This window comes from Hypomesus nipponensis, chromosome 14, assembly GCF_054491055.1.
Source record: "Hypomesus nipponensis isolate SF chromosome 14, ASM5449105v1, whole genome shotgun sequence".
NCBI classification, from domain to species: Eukaryota; Metazoa; Chordata; class Actinopteri; order Osmeriformes; family Osmeridae; genus Hypomesus; species Hypomesus nipponensis.
The window spans coordinates 1,220,837-1,243,871 of NC_140374.1; the positions used below are offsets into that span (position 1 = coordinate 1,220,837).

The 23,035-nt window shown below is 49.4% G+C and overlaps 3 protein-coding genes across 3 annotated transcripts in view; 2 read left to right on the plus strand and 1 right to left on the minus strand.

Moving 5' to 3' along the window:
* Window positions 1–5,703, plus strand: part of LOC146258085 (voltage-dependent calcium channel subunit alpha-2/delta-4-like) — a 39,965-nt gene extending 34,262 nt beyond the window's left edge. Inside the window, exons 30-38 of the mRNA XM_084671418.1 lie at window positions 2,555–2,625; window positions 2,739–2,814; window positions 3,386–3,438; window positions 3,550–3,605; window positions 3,966–3,986; window positions 4,217–4,334; window positions 4,492–4,607; window positions 5,077–5,159; window positions 5,270–5,703. Coding sequence (XP_084527544.1) covers window positions 2,555–2,625; window positions 2,739–2,814; window positions 3,386–3,438; window positions 3,550–3,605; window positions 3,966–3,986; window positions 4,217–4,334; window positions 4,492–4,607; window positions 5,077–5,159; window positions 5,270–5,371 — 696 coding nt within the window. The 3' untranslated portion in view covers window positions 5,372–5,703. The remainder of the gene's footprint in view (window positions 1–2,554; window positions 2,626–2,738; window positions 2,815–3,385; window positions 3,439–3,549; window positions 3,606–3,965; window positions 3,987–4,216; window positions 4,335–4,491; window positions 4,608–5,076; window positions 5,160–5,269) is intronic.
* Window positions 5,704–7,675: 1,972 nt separating this feature from the next.
* On the plus strand, window positions 7,676–11,276 carry LOC146258087 (uncharacterized). Its single transcript, XM_084672675.1, has 5 exons — window positions 7,676–7,753; window positions 8,509–8,591; window positions 8,871–8,996; window positions 9,113–9,757; window positions 9,879–11,276. The coding sequence occupies exons 4-5, from the start codon at window positions 9,115–9,117 to the stop codon at window positions 10,589–10,591; spliced, it is 1,356 nt and encodes a 451-aa protein (XP_084528801.1). The 5' UTR covers window positions 7,676–7,753; window positions 8,509–8,591; window positions 8,871–8,996; window positions 9,113–9,114; the 3' UTR covers window positions 10,592–11,276.
* Window positions 11,277–12,457: 1,181 nt separating this feature from the next.
* Window positions 12,458–22,974, minus strand: afg3l1 (AFG3-like AAA ATPase 1). The gene is made up of 16 exons (XM_084671419.1): window positions 22,736–22,974; window positions 22,292–22,376; window positions 22,006–22,106; window positions 21,655–21,804; window positions 21,486–21,560; window positions 21,033–21,157; window positions 20,511–20,781; window positions 16,831–16,968; window positions 15,989–16,142; window positions 15,776–15,883; window positions 15,529–15,654; window positions 15,324–15,434; window positions 14,727–14,842; window positions 13,862–14,062; window positions 13,449–13,643; window positions 12,458–13,247 (listed from the first exon to the last, which is right to left on the minus strand). Exons 1-16 carry the CDS (start codon window positions 22,865–22,867, stop codon window positions 13,023–13,025), a joined length of 2,313 nt encoding a protein of 770 aa, XP_084527545.1. The 5' UTR covers window positions 22,868–22,974; the 3' UTR covers window positions 12,458–13,022.
* Window positions 22,975–23,035: the final 61 nt, after the last annotated feature.

Here is a 23,035-nt window from a genome sequence, read left to right on the forward strand (position 1 = left end):
AGACAGACAGACAGAGAGACAGAGACAGAGAGAGAGAGAGAGAGAGAGAGAGAGAGAGAGAGAGAGAGAGAGAGAGAGAGAGAGAGAGAGAAAAAGAGCATTGTATGACGTGGTTGCTGGCATCTCATAAGGTGGTACATAAACAACATCTGGAGCACTCAGAGGATTTGAGGACACTTATGTCCTAATCCCTGTCAGGCGCATTAGGGCAGAGGCTCAGCGCTAACGGCTAATGGCTAACTCCCTCGGCCAGCTTCCCATCATGCTCTGGGGTAGGGGGGGGGGGGCAGGCGTGAGACACATGGTGGGTGGGGAGGCCATTCATTTGTTTAACGTCAAAAAATGCAGATGGCACTGAAACGGTAAAGAACAAGGATTCCACAGTTAAACAGTCGGGGTGTTTGTACCCCCAGTACCACAACACAGCCCTCTGCACACCAGATTAGCGTGGACTACTAACCCCAGAGAGAGATTAGCGTGTTGGCTCATTAACTGCCATGCACTAACATCATCTGTGACTGGAGGGGAGAGAAGGGGGTTGAGCCCATCCCATACTGCCCAGGGTGACCTGCCCTCTGCCCCCCCTCCCCCGCTGCCCAGGTTGTCGTCCTGCCAGACAGCTGGCCCCACCGCTGTCCTGCCGGGATTCGCCTGCATGCTCTGACCCGTTTAGCTGGACTTGAGGCTCCTGGGATTCCAATACAGAGCTGTGTTCAGCCTGGCCAGCAGAATGAGTGATGTCCATGAAGTGGTTTGAAGAAGAGTGGGAACTTGTGTAACAGACATGGTCTTGCAAGTTTCGTCAGAGGTATACAGGCAACCGTCCGCTCCCACCGGGAGTCGAACTCACCACCTCTGACTTCCCAAGCGCCACCACTACCAACTACGCCAACGAAAAGCTAGCTATTTGTTGACGCGGGTGGCCTATTACCTACTTGAGGAGTGAGTTTCACCACACAACAGCTACACTTGCATGTCGGAAAAACACACATGCAAGTGAAACACACACGTTGGTTTGTTTTACTATCCTAGTGAGGACAAAGAATTCACTCCAATTCAGTAGCGTGTTAAGCTCCTAAACCCCCTTAAAAACACCACTTGAAGTTGTTGGGCCCAAGAATGTGTTCTCACAATGTCATTTTTTGTTTTGTTTTCTATCCTGTGGGGAATGCTGGTTGCTCCAAGGGTAGTTAAACAAGACCACACACATCTCAACACTACATACAGTACACCCTGCAGGTGTTGACAGTACACCCTGCAGGTCTGGTTGATCCTACTAGCTGTAGTTGACCTGAATGATCCCTCAAGCCCTGCCATCCGAGCCAGCCTCTCACTAACATGAGACACTAGCAGCCCAGGGATGCACACATTTACTAAACCAGCTCACTTCTTCAATATGTTTATGTCTTACTAAGCAGATATTTATGATGAAGTGCTACTGCCAACGTTGTGCTGAGGGTTGGACTAAAGTTGTGGGGGAACAGGGAGAAGATCCCTCTTTCAGGGGAGAGGGAATGGGCCGAACATTGCAGAGCACGGTAAATATTTAATCACTGGAAAAATAGAGGGAGTGCTGACTTTAAGAAATGGGTCACATAACCAAGTCCTGTAGACCGTAGTGAAGCACAATAAGAGACTAACGATGGCTTCTATGCTGCAGGAACGTGTGTTGTGACGAGGCTTTCCCTCAGTCTGATTGTGCTGCATGACCACAGGTCTTCATCACCTTCAGTCCAGAACATAGCAAAGCAGTGTTTTCACTCTCAGAAATGCTGTGTGGTTTCTATGCCACTGCGTTTTCCTGCCAGGTAAATAGAGCGTCAAGTTCCACTCAGAGCCGAGGCTTCTGGGACCTGACACTCACAAACACTGCATCTCTTAAAAAACCACAGGGAAATTCCCTTCTTCTCTGAGATTGAAATAAAGTGTCAGTCGCAGTTACAGAGAACAGGGGAGAGAGGGGAGGGGAACTTGTGAATTGTGTTGAAGTGAATGCGGACAGTATTGCTGAAATCAAGTAGGCTGAATAATTCACACAGTACAGCGATGTGTTCACTGTTTAGACAAGACAGGCAGAGGCCGATGTTATGAGTAAATCTGTAGTGTTGAATTCCCTGTAACACAACATCTACTCACTTTCATGTGTTTGAAGAGGCTAACGTAAACACAGGGCACAGGAGCAGCAACGCTAAACACATGTACAGTTGAAAGAAAAGAGAACTAGTTGAGTCGGTTTGGTTACTTTGGAGTCTGAACAATCGTTCTTCATGTTGTTAGGGATGTAAACATGGTTGCTAGCACACATTGTATGTAATGGTTTAACGTGTATTGTTTAAGAAATGCACACGCCTGGCACTAGGACTCTTTGTTGAGTTGCTATTCAACTCGAGTTGTTGAAATGAGGTTCTCTACAGTGCATGGATTCCTATTGGATGTACAATGCATTGGATCATTGTAAAATATGTATCTTTACATGTCCTGGTACTCTCACAGAGTATACAGAACCGGGGAAATAAAATCTATTTGTCTGTTGTCTGTGGGTCCTCCTTGGCAGGTGGGAAGGTTCTTCGGTGAAGTGGATGGGTCTGTGATGGCTTCTCTCATCAAGTCTGGCATGTACAAGAAGTACGTGAGGCTACATATAGCTGCATGTTCTGAATAAATCATGACGTGATGCTATCAGAGGTTTGGGAAGATGGAGTGGTTCTAAACCTCTGGAGTTTGTGTTTCTCCTCCAGAGTTTCGCTGTTTGATTATCAGGGCATGTGCAGAAGTAGCCACCATCATGCTAGCAGCGCTCGCCCACTACTCAGCGTAAGTATCAAACACAGGGAGGGAGGGAGGGAGGGAGGGAGGGAGGGAGGGAGGGAGGGAGGGAGGGAGGGAGGGAGGGAGGGAGGGAGGGAGGGAGGGAGGGAGGGAGGGAGGGAGGGAGGGAGGGAGGGAGGGAGGGAGGGAGGGAGGGAGGGAGGGAGGGAGGGAGGGAGGGAGGGAGGGAGGGAGGGAGGGAGGGAGGGAGGGAGGGAGGGAGGGAGGGAGGGAGGGAGGGAGGGACAAATGGATACGCTGATAGATAGGCAGACTGACAGACAGATAGACTGATGGACAGACAGATAGACTGATGGACAGACAGATACAGACATGATAGATGGACAAACAGTCTATCGTGTCTGTCTGTTTATTGTGTCTGTCTGTCTTTAGTAGTGTCTGTAGTATCTATAATAGACAGAATCATCTATCTATAATATACACTATCAGAACCGGTGATTTGACACGTATGGTTTTCTGTTGCTAGTTCCTTTTCGTTCCACCAGTTCAGTTGGTCATCCTTGAATCCATTGTTCCTAATCTTCTGCTTGTTATTGTTCCTCCTAATGTTCCACAGCCATTCTATGGCCTTGCAGCGATCCTGAGATGGCTATTCTCTAACATGTTGATGTAAGCACCACCTTTTGTCTCATTTGTCACCTGTACAATAGGCCTGTACTTGTTATTGTCATCTCGTCAGTGTCTTTTGACAGTGTCATCTGGCCCATACTCCTCTAACAGGTTCCTTCTGGACTTCAACTTCTGTGGGTTGTGGCACTCAGATTACTTTGTCGAAGGTGAGACATTCTGTTGGTGCTTTGAGCAACAAAAGCCTGTGAAAACACTAGGGTGTAGACCAGGCTCAGAGACACGCCTCTCCTGGGAAGGTCCACAAACAAGATGGGGTGTGTGTGTGTGTGTGTGTGTGTGTGTGTGTGTGTGTGAAAGATCCTGACCCCATTCTGAACCACCCCATGATGTTCTCTGTGTGGTCATTCACAGTTCACTGTCTCTCATATCAATGGTCATTTCAATCTCACGGTGTTTTGGCTTTGTGCTGATTTCATATGCCATGTTCATCCACTTCCCTGCGGTCCATCATCCATCCTGCCCTGCTTATTCCTCCACCCCTCCTTCTCCGTGACCCCACCACACAGCCAAGGCTGGCTACCACACAAGTGAGTGATGCTGGGGCCTCCTCTGTAGTGTGTGCTGTAGACACAGTGAGTGTTGGCGGGTACTTCTGTGGTTGTATTGACATTTAAAAAACATTCATCATCATAGTATTTTGAGAATGTGTGTGTGTGTGTGTGTGTGTGTGTGTGTGTGTGTGTGTGTGTGTGTGCGTGTGAGAGTGAGTGAAATGCAGGTTTTTAAGCACTGAGATGTCTTTTGTGTTGTTTCTCAGGCCACAAGCAGAAGAAGGTGGATGCCTTGCAGCCCTGTGACACAGCATACCCTGGCTTTATGTACGACTACTCCATCCGAGAGACCAATAGCCTCATTAAATGTGGACGCTGTCAGAAGTAAGAACCTTAATACAGACACACAAACACATACACTCACAGTTCTAGTACTAGTGGCCGTGTTGATGCCTCTTTATAAGTAAAGTCAATGTTCCTGGATGGTTCTGAGTGTGTTGTGTTGCAGGATGTGTCTGTTTCTGAGTGTGTTGTGTTGCAGGATGTTTGTGGTGCAGCAGGTGCCTGACAGTAACCTGTTGCTGATGGTGGTCCAGGCAGACTGTGACTGCTCCCGCCAGTACTCAGCCATCCTCCTGGAGCCCAAAGAGATCAAATATATCCTCCTTTGTGTGACGGTCAGGATGACAGGCATGGTGATGAGAATGATGATGGATGTAAGGGGGGTCAGATGGCTGAGCGGTTAGGGAGTCGGACTATTAATCTGAAAGTTGTTGGTTTGATTCCTGGTCGTGCCAAATGACATTGTGTCCTTGGGCAAGGCACTTCACCCTACTTGACTCGGGGGGAATGTCCCTGTACTTACTGGAAGTCGCTCTGGATAAGAGCATCAGCTAAATGTAAATGTATTGAGCAGATGCAAGGCTACCTGTGGGGGTTTCAACCTGGTGGTCTCTTGATGTGCAGTTGATGAAGCTATCACTGAGCTTTACCTATCCCTATTGAACTGCGTATGTAATATTTTTTATTTAGAATAAATATCTTAAAAGTAGGCCTATTAATATGTACTGTAAGTATTGTTTTTTAATGCTTTTGTGCACCAGCTGTTTACTTAACTCCAGTGTACATAATGCTTCAGTCAAGTGTAACAGGATGAAGTCTCAAAAGGTTCGACGCCGCCCTGAATCCTGCCACTCCTACCATCCCAAGGTCTCCCAGCAACATTTACATTTTAATATTAATTCACTGTTCTTTTGTCAGTAACTCAGTATTGTCTGAATTCATACTGATACCTGTTTGTCCTTTCTGTCCTGTTGCAGGAAAATGCCAAAGACTGTGGCGGGGCCTGTGAGATTACCCTATCAGCCACCCTGTTCCTGGTCTCCCTGGCCTGCTCATTGGTTCTCCACAGGTGGACGTGACCAATCACAGCCTCTCCTGGTTGTCATGGATCGGCGGGAGAACGCAGGCTAAACAGTTTCTACTTTGTTTTTTGTATTTTTGTACGTTCTTTAACTGTGTAGAGGATCTACCACAGCGGACAGAAGAGTCTCTAGAACAACAAAACAACAAGGGCTTTTTTATAGAAGGGATTGTTTTCCCCACGGTGAGGTGAAAGAGGCTCAGTAGTCAACAAAAGACAGAAAGATATTTCTTCTCCTTCATATGAGTGACCTCCTGCAGGTGATCATGCAAGCTTCCTCTCAGAGCACTAGGACAATGTTTTGAGGCTGATGAACAGCGCCCTCTGCTGGCAAGCTTGTTGCTGTACAGCCTGGTGGAAGGACACATGGAACGTTGAACGTTGTTGCCATAAATTACAGTATGAACATTCACAGCAACATAGGAATGTAGCAACTTTATAATTTTTATACAATAACTTGTAGATGCATTTATTAAATGATACTGATTTGTGTCAAAAGTACCCCCATATATGAAAGCATAATCAGTGACATAATATTTTGAATTTTAAAAGGCATACTTAATATCAAAATGTAAACACCACCGAATCTGTTGGTTTTGAATTCACCTCTTTAAAATTGAAATGTGAATTTTTTTCAATGTAAAAAAAAAAATCCGATCCAAGAATTAAAGGTTCAGAAATTCAGTTGGTTCAAATTTGAACAGTAAAATTCAGATCCCAAAAATTCAATAAAACATTTTTTAACTTCTGAAATTCGAATTTGGCCATTTTGGGGTTCTAATGTTTGGGATCTAAAATCACCATTCAAATTTGACCGGAATTTTGTTCTATTGCAATTTCTGAAGCTTTAAACTTTTTTATTGAATTTCTTTGGATCTAAATGTTACTGTTTGATAGGAGCAATGTGAATTTCCAAACCTTGACTTTTTGGATCAGGTTCTTTTTTTTTACATTGAAATAAATTCATATTTCAAGTTGAATTTCTTTCATACTCCTAGCTTTCAAACCCGTTTCAATGTGATTTTCCTTTATGAAATATTCAATGACCTTTGGTTTGATATTGTTGTTGAACTACGTGTTATTTTCACTGGAACTTCCTGTTACTTTCTGAGCCACAGTTTGTTTGTCCGGAACACAAGACAGTTTTAGTGTCACCAGTTGAACTTAGTTGACGACTCAAAAGCAGAGATCTGCAAGTATCTTATCAGATTGTTGCTGTCTGATGCTAAATTCATATAAATTAATGTTACCCATGAATATTAATATTTACTGTTATGAAATAGCTTTGCAGAGGATTACAGTACCAACCGCATCATTGAAGACTATGAAGGTTTGGATGTTTCGCTTATCAAAGATGACTGTGGCGAGTCTTAATGTTACAGTTATGAAACACTTGATATGGGATCAAACAGCATGAATGTGTCTACCTGACGCTGAAGTGAGTCTTTAAAGATGCACATATCCTAGGGTTATGCCATAGTGCTTTAAGAAATAACCCAGATCGTTGAATTTATAAAGAAGCTGTCTTTTTCCTTCTCCCTCCTATCTTTCTGAGAATTTTGGGGTGTATGAATTAAAAGCTTAATTCCTTCATGTTGATAGAGCTGTATGGGTGATTTATCAGGTGATTTTAGTGATGCAACAGTGTGAATGACAAGCTTGTTTTGCAACTGTTGCCAAAAAATTGCATAGCCTGGGGATAATGTGCTTTAGGATGTTTTGAGAATTAATCGACAATTTATCTTAAATCATTGTTGAACCTATAAGCCAATCGCGTTAATAACAATGTCAGGTTATGTTGGTGTCAGGTGAAATTAGAGTTTTCGTAAATAAGAAAATAAATGTAAAAAAAGAAAGCAAAAATAAACAACGTTATTAGATCAAAATGTAATAACATAACTGGTGGAATACTCAGCTAGATTCAACCCAGTACAGCACAAGTGATTAAACGATATCCTGAATAAAAATGCATTGCTGGAATCCTGTGTCTTTGCATTATTTTTATTTATTGTTGTTATAGTCAGAGTTAGCAGGGGGTGCATTTCTTGCAAGTACTAAAACCTCAATGTATCAACATCAAAGTAAATGTTCTCACGGGTTAGCAGGGATGCATTTCAGGGCAGGGCTGTATTGCGTCTTGCCAAAAAATGCACCCCCTGCTAACTCTGACTAGGAAATTGCCATATGCCTGAAACGCACTCATCATTTGTGACACAGCCATGAGTACCGCAATACGTGACGTCATAATGTAGCCGGGCATATAAATCCACGGGCAAATCATTTCGGTCAGTCATACGTTTGAGCATCATTTCTGTGTACATGAGGAGACGCCACACCGTGGAAAGCGGAGACACAACACAAGTAGCGGAAGATTCCGTGGGTAAATAACAGATATTGAGATGTCGTGATGAATCTGCCAAAAAGTGTGAGGTTTCAGATGCGTCTGTGCCAGCATTTAATATATGTAGGCCTGTGTATTTAAGTTTTCAGTAGTATGAATGCGTGTTAACATTTCACATGTGAATGTTTAGGCATGTGTTTTATGTGTTTGTGTAAGGGACAGTCAGTCTATATGTGTTTGTGTTAGGGACAGACTACATTTTCTAAACGGCCCCACAAACCGCCACAGTTGCGATTCCATAACCAGAAAGTCTCAATTCGCAGGCCTAGGTTTGGAGGCCCTCACTATTATTATTATTAGGCTACTTCATAACTTCATAAAGTATTTACTCAAATTCGTTTTTGTAAGTATGGCAAATGTCAGTACAATATGTTGGCCTGCTTGTCGTGTATTTTGGTAAACTATCTCTTAGACTTAACTAGCTGCTTTGAAGTGTCACCCAGCTATTATAGCTGTGATTGTGAACACATGATGACTGGACGCGAGGTTATACAAAACTTGCATAGAAACAGACATATTTTGGAGCTTTTTCCTCTTGGCAGCAGGAGATGGACCAAAAACTATCGATCTAACCCGGATTGTGACATATTTGTTCCCAGTGTTCCATTGATGTGACCATTTGTATAAAACCAGTTAACTATTGGTGACGTAACGCAGACATGAGTAGCCTACGACAATACTTGACGTCATAATGAAGCCGAGCATATAAATTAATGTTAAGTCATACGTTTCAGCATCGTTCCCGTGTGATACATTTGGAGACGGCACGCCGTGGAAAGCGGACACTTCACAGCACAAGTAACATCAGATTCCGTGGGTAAGTAAAAAATATTGAGGTCTGGGAAAAGTCTGCCAAGAAAGTTATAGTCTAAAACGAACCTCACAATCTACTTTTGTGATAAATGGTTTTGTTACTGTAAATATGTTGACGGTATCTGGGAAGTTTGGCGTCGACTGAACTGTGATAACATTCAAAGTTGTTCATCTCGGTTTTCGATATTATACTATTATCTAAAGTGGTATTTTCTTTAGGAAGATTGTACATTTCTTAGAGACTAGTTATTAATCAGCCAAATGTTGTGTTCTGTGATTTCAGATACCGGAGAATTATCGTTCACCCATCCTTCAGCGTGTTCGCTTGAAGGGCAGGTGTAAAAGTGTGACACATTTGCTGAACTCAGAGGGTGTCATAATTAGGATGTAGGATGACCAAAAAAATAAGGTGAGTACTAAATTAGACTTTAATTAGTAAACTGATTAGTAAAATCACATTGTTCTAATCAGTTCTGTCAAGTGGCCTGGTCTTAGCAGTGTCTCTCCCTTCCCCTTCCTTTGCAGTCATGAATAAAGGAAAGAAAGAAGATGGGGCGTCCCTTGCAGGGGCGTCTCGCTTTCCCTCATTAACCTCATCCAGGAAACGTAAGGAGACTGAGCCAGGGAAACAGTCGAGGGATCTCACCAGAAACTCAAAGATGCCTTGTAAGAGCAGCTCTGGTTTGCAGTCTGTCCCAGAAGACACCTCTGCTGACGATCCAGCAGCAAAGACTCGCCTGCCTCCTCTGAGGACACAGGAGGCAGTAAGCGCCTCTAAGAGTCAGCCCGGTAAAAAAGAGGCCAAACTGAAAGGTCTTCGGCTCCCGAGTTGCAGTTCCAAGTCCAGTTCTATGGTTCGTTTGATTTCAAACCAAGATTCAAGCGTCCAGCCCGACTCCAAACTTGAGTTCAGGCCCAAAACTGGACTGAAGCTGGATCTCACAGAGCAGAGGTTCCCTCCGCTGTTCCCCCCCACTCGGCCTCCAGGCCAGCCGTCCGCTCGCAGCAAGCGTCTGTCCAGACGTCCCGTTGCAGTGTCTGACTCTGAGAAGGCGCCCTTGACTCTGGTCCTCCCTCACATCGAGACACCGGCCGTCTCACGCACCGCAGCGCTGGACTCCCAGATGGACGTTTCCTACCCTGTGCCATCTACACGTATCATCCTACAAAGTAAGTTCTTTAAATTCTAACCTCAATACATTCTCTAACCTTCTGGCACCCACTACACCTGCTAGAGTTAGACTAGAAGCTGCCTGAAAGCACACTAACCAGAAGTTTAATTTCCCTACAGAACAAACAAAGGTTGCCTCAGAATCTCTGCCCTCTCTTCCTACCAGTATGGTGGGCAGACAGCGTCCTAGCTACCTTCTGAAGGCTCCATCCATTAACCTGGCAGTTTTTGCAGACAGTACACAGGAGTCACCTCACCCCTTCAACCCTGTCAGCAAGCTGGTCGTGGCTCCACCAACCAGCGCCAAACCACAGAAGCGTACCTCCCAAAAGGTCCGGCGTCAGCAAGCGCGTGCTGACCAGGCCTCCGAGGCGTCCCAGGACATCAGCGGAACAGAGAAATCCTGTCTCTTCCCGCCGATCTCTCGCCATCCGCCTGACGGAGATGGCAAGACCCCGTCAGCCCCACTGAGGCCTCAGGCCCCGCGGACCAGACCACCTCAGGCCCCGCGGACCAGACCACCTCAGGCCCGGCTGAGGCCTCAGGCCAGTGAGAAGCAGCCGGCTCTGCTCCCCAAGAGGAGAGCCATGGACATGGAGGAGGGCACGTCCTGTCCTGAGAGGATGCTGGATCCCGTGGCTGAGCAGTCCTCCTTCAGCCAGCTGCTCATGCCCTGCCCCAGCACCCCACCACAGCACATGTGGATGCACAGCTCCAGCACCCAGGAGGAGCGCGTGTTCCTGCCTGACTTTGGGCAGATGTTTGAGGAGGGCGATCTGGAGATGATGTCTGGAAACAAGAGGGAGATCCTGAGAGGAGAGGGCTCCAGATAGTCTGGGCCCATCCAGACATGCAGGACTAGAAGATGATGTGTCTCTCTCTCTTTTCAACACCTAAACAAGGAGATCACCCAATACCTACTTACCCCTTCCCCCCTCCCCCCCATCCACCCTTAACTGTTTGTTTCTCTCTCTCTCTCTCTCTCTCTGACTCTCTCTCTCTCTCTCTCTCTCTCTCTCTCTCTCTCTCTCTCTCTGACTCTCTCTCTCTGACTCACTCTCTCTCTCTCTCTGACTCTGTCTCTGACTCTCTCTCTCTGACTCTCTCTCTCTCTCTGACTCTCTCACTGTCTCTCTCTCTCTCTCTCTCGCTCTCTCTCTGTGTAACCCCCCCCCCTTCCCCTGGGTGTTCTCCCGTAGAGAGTCTCCTGACTATCAGAGACGTCCCATCAAGAACACATCCTTCAGCCCTGGAACTAACCTGCAGCACCTCCTCCACCACCCCTCCAGACCTCACACACCTCCCTGATTGGCCTCAAGATTACACAGAACCTCCACTCTGATTACCAACAGTGTGACAGCATATCTACAGGATTTTTTCATTTATTTCCTTTATCTTGCTCCGTGTAATAAATTTTGCATTTAAAAAATAACATGTTGGCAATTAATGTGTATGTGCCAGGTTTAGAATCATGAATTCATGAAAATGTTTTGTTATAGCGTATAGCCTTAGCTTTTCTAGATAACCTTTCTCTGGAACAGGAAGTGCTGCACCTGTGACTGAGGAGAGCCAGAGTGACCTGGCAGGACATGTACACTCTACAAACACATTGGTGTTAAATAGTATCTTCAGTGTGAGGGTGGTTGGGGGCAAGAAAGACCCTGGAAGACAGAGAGATGTGCCGTGAAACACTGCCTGGTCCAGGACACTGTCCAGTGACTTCACTGTAAACACTGCCTGGTCTAGGACACTGTCCAGTGACTTCACTGTAAACACTGCCTGGTCCAGAACGCTGTCCAGTGACTTCACTGTAAACACTGCCTGGTCCAGGACGCTGTCCAGTGACTTCACTGTAAACACTGCCTGGTCCAGAACGCTGTCCAGTGACTTCACTGTAAACACTGCCTGGTCCAGGACGCTGTCCAGTGACTTCACTGTAAACACTGCCTGGTCCAGGACACTGTCCAGTGACTTCACTGTAAACACTGCCTGGTCTAGGACACTGTCCAGTGACTTCACTGTAAACACTGCCTGGTCTAGGACACTGTCCAGTGACTTCACTGTAAACACTGCCTGGTCCAGGACACTGTCCAGTGACTTCACTGTAAACACTGCCTGGTCCAGGACGCTGTCCGGTGACTTCACTGTAAAGCCCTCGGTCAGCGTTTTAATGTGCCCTCTAAGAGAACAAACCGCTAAATGAAGGCCTTCATTTCTTTCGCTGTGATCCCATTTCACCCAGACAGTAGTTATTTGAAGTGACTGCTACATCCTTTGAACTCAGTTATTTATTTAACTATGTATATGAATGATAGCACATTTTTGATGGTGTTCTCTTGTCTAGACCTGTATATGTTGGTCTGTGTATGAGCAACAGTACCTGCCGGTGAGCATGTGAAGCTGTGTGCGTGGACTTGACAAGCTGCACATAAACTGCCCTTCTAGGGATAAAAAAGAAGAAAGTCTGAGTCTGAATAGGTAGCAGAATGTAAATCTATTTGAAAATCAAGGACCTGCAGACTTAATAAACAAATGTGATTTGAGGTAGGGACTAGCTGACAGAGCAGTTTGGACATTCACCAACACAGCAGAACGACATGGCTGTCACTCAACATTCACGTTCTGTTCCCAGTGCAGAGATGATTCCCTCCATGTAGCCTTGTGAACCGTAACAAATCTATCTCATCATAGCTTTGGCCTTTATGTGTTTAAGTAACGTCATTTATTTCAGTATTGATACATTTTTAACAGTTCCAGGGTACTGTTCCAGCTGTAGAGCCAGACTTCACAACCCTGAAGTGCAGTACCTTGTTTCCTCCTCCAGTTGAACCATCATCTTAAATACCAACACCGTCATCTAGTGCTTGAAGTCTTTCTACATGTGAGGAGATGCACCGCTGAGCAGAGTTGTACAGGCAGTAAAGTCCGTTTACTGAAATAAATATGTGAATCTATAAAAAAAAACAATGTTTTTTACAGTGCAAATACATTAGATTTACATTGTCTCATACATGTAGGGCAAATCAAAATAAGATAAACTGCTAAAAGATCTCCCAATTACAATGTTTTACACATTACATATTTGCCTTTGATATTCTCCTGACACAGCAACCCCCCCCCCTCCCCCCTCCCAGGTATGGCGAAATATAAGGCATTGAAAGACACCCAACGCTTTGCAAGTCTGTCATCATCATAATACTGGCAGAGGCAAGACAATATGCCTTGGCCTTGCACTGTGCTGGGGACTGTCTCTGTCTCTCTGTGTTACACAGCCTGCTTGTCCTTCTCTGGAGCCGCGTCCTCAGCACTGTCCCCTTGCTCCTGGTTCCAGTTCTTCAGGCCCTCTGGCAGGCTGGTGTCCTCCTCGAAGCTGCCTGTCCCCTCCACAAAGTCCTCATAGGTGGACTTCTCCTCGAAGGGGCGTGGCCCCAGCAGCTCCAGCATGTCAGCTTTGTCCAGCACCTCCTTATCGAGCAGACGCCTCCCCACCTGAGGGCGGAGAAGGGGAGCACACACACACACACACACACACACACTTGTATCCTGTGTTCTAGAACAAGTTCATGAAAAAAATCTTATTGAATATCCATCTATAGAACAGTGAGTTATGAAGATGGGTAACTGAGAAAGCGGGGCGTGAAATATAATTGTATTAATAAAACGTTTGTGTGTGTATATTCCCTGTCTCACCATGTCGACCATGTCCTTCTTGTCGAGGATGAGCTCCAGGGTCCTCTTGTAGGCCAGGTCCACCAGGTCTCTGACCTCCTGGTCGATCAGCTCAGCAGTGGCCTCGCTGTAGGGCTTCTCCATCACCATCTCTCCCTGGCGCGGCAGGTCGAACGACACCTGCCCCACCTTGTCGCTCATCCCAAACTGCACTATCTGACGACATACAACACATTTATAGAATGTATTTATAGTATGGAAAGGGGAATTTCAAAGTACATTATTATAATAATGACATTAAGAACAGACCTAAATTAAAACTGACCTTATTTAAACCTTATTTTAAAATCCTGATTAAAAAAAGGCAAGTTTTAAGCAAATCCAGTAGAGTGTGTTTCCAGGCCATGTTGAGCTTCAGAGGCGTGAGGCGGTACCTGTGCGTATGCAGACTGCGTGACCTTCTTCAGGTCGTCCTGAGCTCCGGTGGTAATCTTCTGGAAGAACACCTGCTCGGCCACGCGGCCCCCCAACATCATGCACATCCTGTCAAAGAGCTGCTCCTTGGTGTACAGGTACTGCTCCTTGGGCAGGTACTGTGCGTAGCCAAGGCCCTTCCCCCTGGGGATAATGGACACCTGGGGGGAGACACGCGCACGTCAGGGACAGCTCCAAACCTTCACCTCAACGCTCAGTCAACCGTCACAGAGAAAGGAAGGTTGTTGCGCTGAGTAGTGATTCTGCAGAGCCTCATTAAGAGTGAGTTCCACATTGTTCCAACCGTCCCCACAGCGCGTGTTATTTTTACGAAACGGTAGCTAGCTCACATGTGTGACGCTACAGCTTAATAGGTTAATTCATCTGCAGTCAGCTTAGAAGATTCTTAAACATTTCAGCTGCTTTTGGGTCAAGATCAAATGTATCCCAGGCTAAACGCCTCTATTTCATGTGGCTCTCAAGATCCCATGACCAAAATCCCCACAAAGAAACCCCTCGCAAAGAAAACCCTTGTGTCCTGCGTCAAACACTGCTGGCTAACTGCATTCACAGGTTAGGGTTAGCGGAACGGATGCTACATATACCGACTCTTACAACCTCAGATCTAACAATAACAGTAACTAAAGGATCACTAAAGCGTCGACTCTAACCAACAACCTCAGTTCATATGACTAGGTGTTGCTGTTTAGTGTACTTTACTGTGGAGCTTTGACCCAGCAGTGAGCACGACCTCAGCTCATTTATAGCGGCAGTGTTGTCTGGACAGCAGCACTCAGTTAGTCAACAGTGTTAAGCATGTGTCACCTTCAGGAGGGGGTCAGCGTGCTGCAGGAACCAGCCCACGATGGCGTGGCCCGCTTCATGATACGCCACGGTCTTCTTCTCTGTGGGCTGCAGCACCTGGGTTTTCTTCTCAAGACCTGGTGTGAGAGTGTGTGAGAGAGAGAGAGAGAGAGAGAGAGAGAGAGAGAGAGACAGAAACAGAGACAGAGAGAGGGGGAGGGGAGAGAGAGGGAGGGGGAGAGACAGAGAGAGACAGAAAGAGAGGGGGGAGAGAGAGAGGGAGGGGGAGAGAGAGAGGGAGGGGGAGAGAGAGAGGGAGGGGGAGAGAGAGAGGGAGGGGGAGAGAGAGAGGGAGGGGGAGAGAGAGAGGGAGGGGGAGAGAGAGAGAGGGGGAGGGGAGAGAGAGAGGGAGGGGGAGAGAGAGAGAGGGAGGGGGAGAGAGAGAGAGAGGGAGGGGGAGAGAGAGAGGGAGGGGGAGAGAGAGAGGGGGAGGGGAGAGAGAGAGGGAGGGGGAGAGGGAGGGGGAGAGGGAGGGAGGAAACAGAGGGATGCTAACTTATAACAATGCTCTGCTGTATCTGCACAGATCCATAAGGTGTACAGAGACATTGCTCTCACCTCCTATCACTCGGTCAATAGCCTGTTCAAAGTGTTTCCCGGTCACTGAGGGGTTCAGGTACCTGGCAGCGATGAGTGCTGCCTCGTTACACACGTTAGCTATGTCAGCTCCTGGGGGCACAGGGGGGTATGAGGAACACCACCGGAAACAGGGAGGGACGATAACATGGCTGTCATGGCTCCAACAAAGACGAGATGGTCTTACCTGTGAAGCCTGGGGTGGCAGCAGCCATTTTCCGGGCCAGTCCATCTCTGTCAATACTGGGGTCCAGCTTGATTGGCCGTAAATGGACTTTAAAAATAGACGCCCTGCCCTTGATGTCAGGTGGGCCTGGAGGATGAATAAACGTGGATTACACACACACACACACACACACACACACACACACACACACTGACTCGCCAGAGAACCTTCATGCAGAAAGATGGTATGTTTCAGCTCATGGTCCTACCGATGTAGATCTGTCTGTCAAACCTTCCAGGTCTCAACAGTGCAGGGTCTAGGATGTCTGGTCTGTTGGTACCAGCCAGGACCACCACATTAGTGGCAGTGTTGAACCCTAGAGAACAGCACAGGGTTACACTCAGCACTGCCTTTGTGAAGCAGAAAGACGGTCTCCCTAGAAGCGGCTAGGAGCAGCAGGTGTGGTTGTGCCTGTGTTCACCGTCCATCTCCACCAGCAGCTGGTTCAGGGTGTTCTCCTGCTCGCTCTGCCCTCCAAAGTTGCCGCCGCCCCTCTTACGGCCCACCGCGTCGATCTCATCGATGAACAGGATGCAGGGAGCGTTCTTCCTCGCCATGGCAAACATGTCCCTCACCTGCACCCACACACTGTTATCATCATGTCCCTCACCTGCACCCACACACTGTTATCATCATGTCCCTCACCTGCACCCACACTGTTATCATCATGTCCCTCACCTGCACCCACACTGTTATCATCATGTCCCTCACCTGCACCCACACACTGTTATCATCATGTCCCTCACCTGCACCCACACACTGTTATCATCATGTCCCTCACCTGCACCCACACTGTTATCATCATGTCCCTCACCTGCACCCACACTGTTATCATCATGTCCCTCACCTGCACCCACACACTGTTATCATCATGTCCCTCACCTGCACCCACACTGTTATCATCATGTCCCTCACCTGCACCCACACTGTTATCATCATGTCCCTCACCTGCACCCACACTGTTATCATCATGTCCCTCACCTGCACCCACACACTGTTATCATCATGTCCCTCACCTGAACCCACACTGTTCCTATCTTCACCTACACACTGTTCAAACACACACCTCACACAAGCTGAGAGGTAAACTGTGTTTGTGTGTGTGGTTCTAGCAGGGGCGCAGGACATGTCCCATATACCTTTTGAAAACAGCATTCCTATAAAGAAGCTGTCCCACCAACATTCAAAAACCAACCAACGGCCCTGGGTGCTAGGTTAGCTGCTGAGGAGGACGTGTGGTGCTAGCTGTGGTGGTGTACTGACCCTGGCTGGCCCGACGCCCACAAACATCTCCAGGAACTCGGAGCCGTTGACTGTGATGAAGGGCACGTTGGCCTCTCCCGCGGTGGCCTTGGCCAGGAGGGTCTTCCCCGTGCCTGGAGGCCCAGACAGCACAGCACCCTGGGGGGAGGGACACCCGGGGGTCAGGGTTACTCATGCTCCATCGACAAGGTCACTACACCAGAGTTAGCTAGCAGCTAGTTTACCTGTGTTGACCATGAGGAGGCAGACACAAAACAACCACAGAGAAGGAAATACACTGCAACAGCACAGTGTATGCTAGTGAAGCACATGAGGAACATGTGAGATATAAACAGTTTGTCAATCATTCAATATACGTTCAAATAGGTTTTGTAGCAAATGAGAAACGTATTTGAAAGTAATAGACTCCCCCCCTCTTGGCTCTCTCTCACCCTGGGTACCTCTCTCCCACCCTGGGTACCTCTCTCCCACCCTGGGTACCTCTCCCACCCTGGGTACCTCTCTCCCACCCTGGGTACCTCTCTCCCACCCTGGGTACCTCTCCCACCACCCTGGGTACCTCTCTCCCACCCTGGGTACCTCTCCCACCACCCTGGGTACCTCTCTCCCACCACCCTGGGTACCTCTCTCCCACCACCCTGGGTACCTCTCTCCCACCACCCTGGGTACCTCTCTCCCACCACCCTGGGTACCTCTCTCCCACCACCCTGGGTACCTCTCTCCCACCACCCTGGGTACCTCTCCCACCCTGGGTACCTCTCTCCCACCCTGGGTACCTCTCCCACCACCCTGGGTACCTCTCTCCCACCCTGGGTACCTCTCTCCCACCCTGGGTACCTCTCCCACCACCCTGGGTACCTCTCTCCCACCACCCTGGGTACCTCTCTCCCACCACCCTGGGTACCTCTCTCCCACCACCCTGGGTACCTCTCTCCCACCACCCTGGGTACCTCTCTCCCACCACCCTGGGTACCTCTCTCCCACCACCCTGGGTACCTCTCTCCCACCACCCTGGGTACCTCTCTCCCACCACCCTGGGTACCTCTCTCCCACCACCCTGGGTACCTCTCTCCCACCACCCTGGGTACCTCTCTCCCACCACCCTGGGTACCTCTCTCCCACCACCCTGGGTACCTCTCTCCCACCACCCTGGGTACCTCTCTCCCACCACCCTGGGTACCTCTCTCCCACCACCCTGGGTACCTCTCTCCCACCACCCTGGGTACCTCTCTCCCACCACCCTGGGTACCTCTCTCCCACCACCCTGGGTACCTCTCTCCCACCACCCTGGGTACCTCTCTCCCACCACCCTGGGTACCTCTCTCCCACCACCCTGGGTACCTCTCTCCCACCACCCTGGGTACCTCTCTCCCACCACCCTGGGTACCTCTCTCCCACCACCCTGGGTACCTCTCTCCCACCACCCTGGGTACCCCTCTCCCACCACCCTGGGTACCTCTCTCCCACCCTGGGTACCTCTCTCACCACCCTGGGTACCTCTCTCACCACCCTGGGTACCTCTCTCCCACCCTGGGTACCTCTCTCCCACCCTGGGTACCTCTCTCCCACCCTGGGTACCTCTCTCCCACCCTGGGTACCTCTCTCCCACCCTGGGTACCTCTCTCCCACCCTGGGTACCTCTCCCACCCTGGGTACCTCTCCCACCCTGGGTACCTCTCTCCCACCCTGGGTACCTCTCTCCCACCCTGGGTACCTCTCTCCCACCCTGGGTACCTCTCTCCCACCACCCTGGGTACCTCTCCCACCACCCTGGGTACCTCTCCCACCACCCTGGGTACCTCTCCCACCACCCTGGGTACCTCTCTCCCACCACCCTGGGTACCTCTCTCCCACCACCCTGGGTACCTCTCTCCCACCACCCTGGGTACCTCTCTCCCACCACCCTGGGTACCTCTCTCCCACCACCCTGGGTACCTCTCTCCCACCACCCTGGGTACCTCTCTCCCACCACCCTGGGTACCTCTCTCCCACCACCCTGGGTACCTCTCTCCCACCACCCTGGGTACCTCTCTCCCACCACCCTGGGTACCTCTCTCCCACCACCCTGGGTACCTCTCTCCCACCACCCTGGGTACCTCTCTCCCACCACCCTGGGTACCTCTCTCCCACCACCCTGGGTACCTCTCTCCCACCACCCTGGGTACCTCTCTCCCACCACCCTGGGTACCTCTCTCCCACCACCCTGGGTACCTCTCTCCCACCCTGGGTACCTCTCTCCCACCACCCTGGGTACCTCTCTCCCACCACCCTGGGTACCTCTCTCCCACCCTGGGTACCTCTCTCTCACCCTGGGTACCTCTCTCTCACCCTGGGTACCTCTCTCTCACCCTGGGTACCTCTCTCTCTCACCCTGGGTACCTCTCTCCCACCCTGGGTACCTCTTTCCCACCCTGGGTACCTCTCTCCCACCCTGGGTACCTCTCTCCCACCCTGGGTACCTCTCTCCCACCCTGGGTACCTCTCTCTCACCCTGGGTACCTCTCTCTCACCCTGGGTACCTCTCTCTCACCCTGGGTACCTCTCTCTCACCCTGGGTACCTCTCTCTCACCCTGGGTACCTCTCTCCCACCCTGGGTACCTCTCTCCCACCCTGGGTACCTCTCCCACCACCCTGGGTACCTCTCTCCCACCCTGGGTACCTCTCTCCCACCCTGGGTACCTCTCCCACCACCCTGGGTACCTCTCCCACCACCCTGGGTACCTCTCTCCCACCCTGGGTACCTCTCTCCCACCCTGGGTACCTCTCTCCCACCCTGGGTACCTCTCTCCCACCCTGGGTACCTCTCCCACCACCCTGGGTACCTCTCTCCCACCCTGGGTACCTCTCTCCCACCCTGGGTACCTCTCTCCCACCCTGGGTACCTCTCTCCCACCCTGGGTACCTCTCTCCCACCCTGGGTACCTCTCTCTCACCCTGGGTACCTCTCTCCCACCCTGGGTACCTCTCTCCCACCCTGGGTACCTCTCCCACCACCCTGGGTACCTCTCCCACCCTGGGTACCTCTCCCACCCTGGGTACCTCTCTCTCACCCTGGGTACCTCTCTCCCACCCTGGGTACCTCTCTCCCACCCTGGGTACCTCTCTCACCACCCTGGGTACCTCTCTCTCACCCTGGGTACCTCTCTCCCACCCTGGGTACCTCTCTCTCACCCTGGGTACCTCTCTCCCACCCTGGGTACCTCTCTCCCACCCTGGGTACCTCTCTCTCACCCTGGGTATCTCTCTCCCACCCTGGGTACCTCTCCCACCCTGGGTACCTCTCTCACCCTGGGTACCTCTCTCACCACCCTGGGTACCTCTCCCACCACCCTGGGTACCTCTCTCCCACCCTGGGTACCTCTCCCACCCTGGGTACCTCTCTCACCCTGGGTACCTCTCTCACCACCCTGGGTACCTCTCCCACCCTGGGTACCTCTCTCCCACCCTGGGTACCTCTCTCACCACCCTGGGTACCTCTCCCACCACCCTGGGTACCTCTCTCACCACCCTGGGTACCTCTCTCCCACCCTGGGTACCTCTCCCACCCTGGGTACCTCTCTCACCACCCTGGGTATCTCTCTCACCACCCTGGGTACCTCTCTCCTACCCTGGGTACCTCTCTCACCACCCTGGGTATCTCTCTCACCACCCTGGGTACCTCTCTCACCACCCTGGGTACCTTGGGTATCTTGGCTCCCAGGTCCTGGTACTGCTGAGGGTTCTTCAGGAAGTTGACGAACTCGAGGATCTCCAGCTTGGCCTCCTCACACCCGGCCACGTCCTTGAACTTCACATCGATGTTGTCCTTCATCATCTTAGCTGTTGATTCGCTCATGCTGAACGGCCCGCCCCTTCCACCCCCACCACCTCCTGCCATTGGTCCGCGGCGCAGGGTGAACAGCAGAAAGCCAATCAGCAGCAAGGTAGGGATCATGCTCATCAAAAATGACCTGTTAGAAGGACAGTAAATAAACAGTAGTAATTAATTTGTAGTAAATGTACTATATTAAGTTATTTTAGGATTGCCTTTGTGTAGTACATATATCTGTTAATCTAATTTACCCATATTAAAAGTAGTAATGAATTAGTGGTAAATGTATTAGATGAAGTGATGTTAGCATTGTGTGTGTAGTTGTGTGTCTAGTTGTGTGTGTGCAGTTGTGTGTGTGTGTAGTTGTGTGTAGTTGTGTGTGTGACCCACCCGTCGCTCTCGGTGCTGTACACCACGGCGGCCCTGTGCGAGGGCTCCAGGCCCAGCTCCTGGTGAGCAGCCTCCAGGTTCCTCTCCAGGGCGTCAACACTGCCAATGTTGAACCACACGTAGCTCTGGAGCATGCAGAGGGAACACCATGTGTCACTTCAGCTTTAAATACTAAACCGTTTCTTTAAGATTTATGTTTTGGCTTTATTGGACAGGTTTTAAGTGAAGTGTAGGAAAAGTACAAAAAGAAAGAAAGAGAGGGAGAGAGAAGGACGGCGAGAGAGAGACTAAGATATGAATCAAAGGGCCATGGTGAGATTAGCACCCAGGCCACTGTGGTAAGTCCTGAGCCCACACATGTGGTGAGCTACCGGGGTGGAGCTAGCCCCTAAAACGATCTGAATGTCTTCATACATGAACCCCGTCCACTGACAGAAGCTGATCATTACTCACCCCATCTGAAGCATCAGCTCCCGGAACCAGAATGACTCGGACGTACTGTTTGTTGACAACCTCCAGGCGGTCAACCTGCACAAAAACAACAACAGCCCAGGAAGTTGTGAGAAAGAATGAGAGAAACAAAAGTACACAACATTGATGTCGTTGAATGCCCTGAACTCACCATGCCTCTACCCAAGTAGTGATGCACAAAGTCCTTCCAGGTGATTTCTTTGCCCGTGTCTCTGAAGTAGTAGTACAGAACAGTTGAGGACAGTCCAGCCGCCGCCACAGCCAGGTAACGGAAGTCTTTCTCATCCCAGGGGACGTCACCCTACGATGGAGTACAAACACGTTATGGAAAGCCTTCTACACTATCAGCTCCACAGAAAGGCACAGTTACGTGATAGAGAACACAAGTAATACTTACAAGTACTAGGCCTATGTGTTGAATTTTTTATTTTGGTACTTTGTTGTTTACATTTTGGATAGGGGGAGGTACACTTCTTACAGAACGATGCTGCTACCCTCCTACCTTCTGCATTCGGCTCCACCAGTCCTTCCCTCCTCTCTTTCCACGACCTCCGCCTCCACCTCCGCCTCCACCTCCGCTTCCCGATTCCTTCCCCTTGCCTTCTGCAAAGATTAATTACAGGATATGCGGTGCCAAGCACACATGATTGGCAGAGCTTTGTTTCGCAAACTGATCCCATTCGTTCAAAACATATTTTATCAGCCATAAATAATTCTGATACATAAAATCTTGCGGATGCTTGACATTGAACGAAAAGGCTGTTATTGGTACTCAGCGAGCTTCTTACCTTGTTTTGGTGGCTCGCTGGTATACAGTATGGTCTGGGATGAATATAGACCATGAGATGACTTATTTGGGGTAAGTGCAATATGCTAGAAGAAAAGTGGATAGCAAAGTAACACATTTGAAAAACGTAGGCGATCATAACATAATAGCCCAGTTTAACTCAGCTTGCTAGCATTCGCCTCCAGACTGCAACAGTAGAATTACGGCTAACGGCGTTAGCCATACGAAGTTGACCTGCATGGCAGGTTTTAAAGGACAGGCACGTTTCGCAGTACAGTAGATTACAACAGCGTTTACAAAACAGATAGGCTAGCTAGTTGGGATCTGCAGCTGTGCGTTAAGTAGAGCTAACGTGTTAGCTTTACTAAATGTTTACGGCATACCGTAGCCGGCACGTTGACTAAGTAAACGGAGCTATTTTGCTCTCATAACACAAACAACTTACCCTGACAGCAGAAACGTATGAACTGGGCACAGGCAGATTCCTTGCGGTCACCATTGAATAACGTCCCCAAACTCTCGATGCGATCCGCAGAGGCATAGCAGCTGCCGAGAGAAGCCCCATCATTTGAGCCATTCTCTCGTCGCCACCTGCCGAACTTTCTAATAAATACTTTATAATCCAAAAACCATCCGACTCTCTTATTATCAGTGTTGTAACAGCACCAGTCACAGTAATGTCAATGTATGATGACCAGAGAAGACCCTCATAGCTGCCTAAAGGATTGCCAGGTAGAAAAGAGAT

Bases quoted from the DNA above. Each gene is read 5' to 3' on its own strand.
- LOC146258087 (XM_084672675.1), top strand. From the start codon at position 9,115: ATGAATAAAGGAAAGAAAGAAGATGGGGCGTCCCTTGCAGGGGCGTCT. The intron at 9,758-9,878 runs GTAAGTTCTTTA...ATTTCCCTACAG, and splicing joins TACACGTATCATCCTACAAA to AACAAACAAAGGTTGCCTCA.
- afg3l1 (XM_084671419.1), bottom strand. From the start codon at position 22,867: ATGGCTCAAATGATGGGGCTTCTCTCGGCAGCTGCTATGCCTCTGCGG. The intron at 21,561-21,654 runs GTGAGTTCAGGG...GTTTTTGTGCAG, and splicing joins ACTACTTGGGTAGAGGCATG to GTTGACCGCCTGGAGGTTGT. The intron at 16,143-16,830 runs GTCAGTACACCA...GTGTGGGTGCAG, and splicing joins TGGGCGTCGGGCCAGCCAGG to GTGAGGGACATGTTTGCCAT.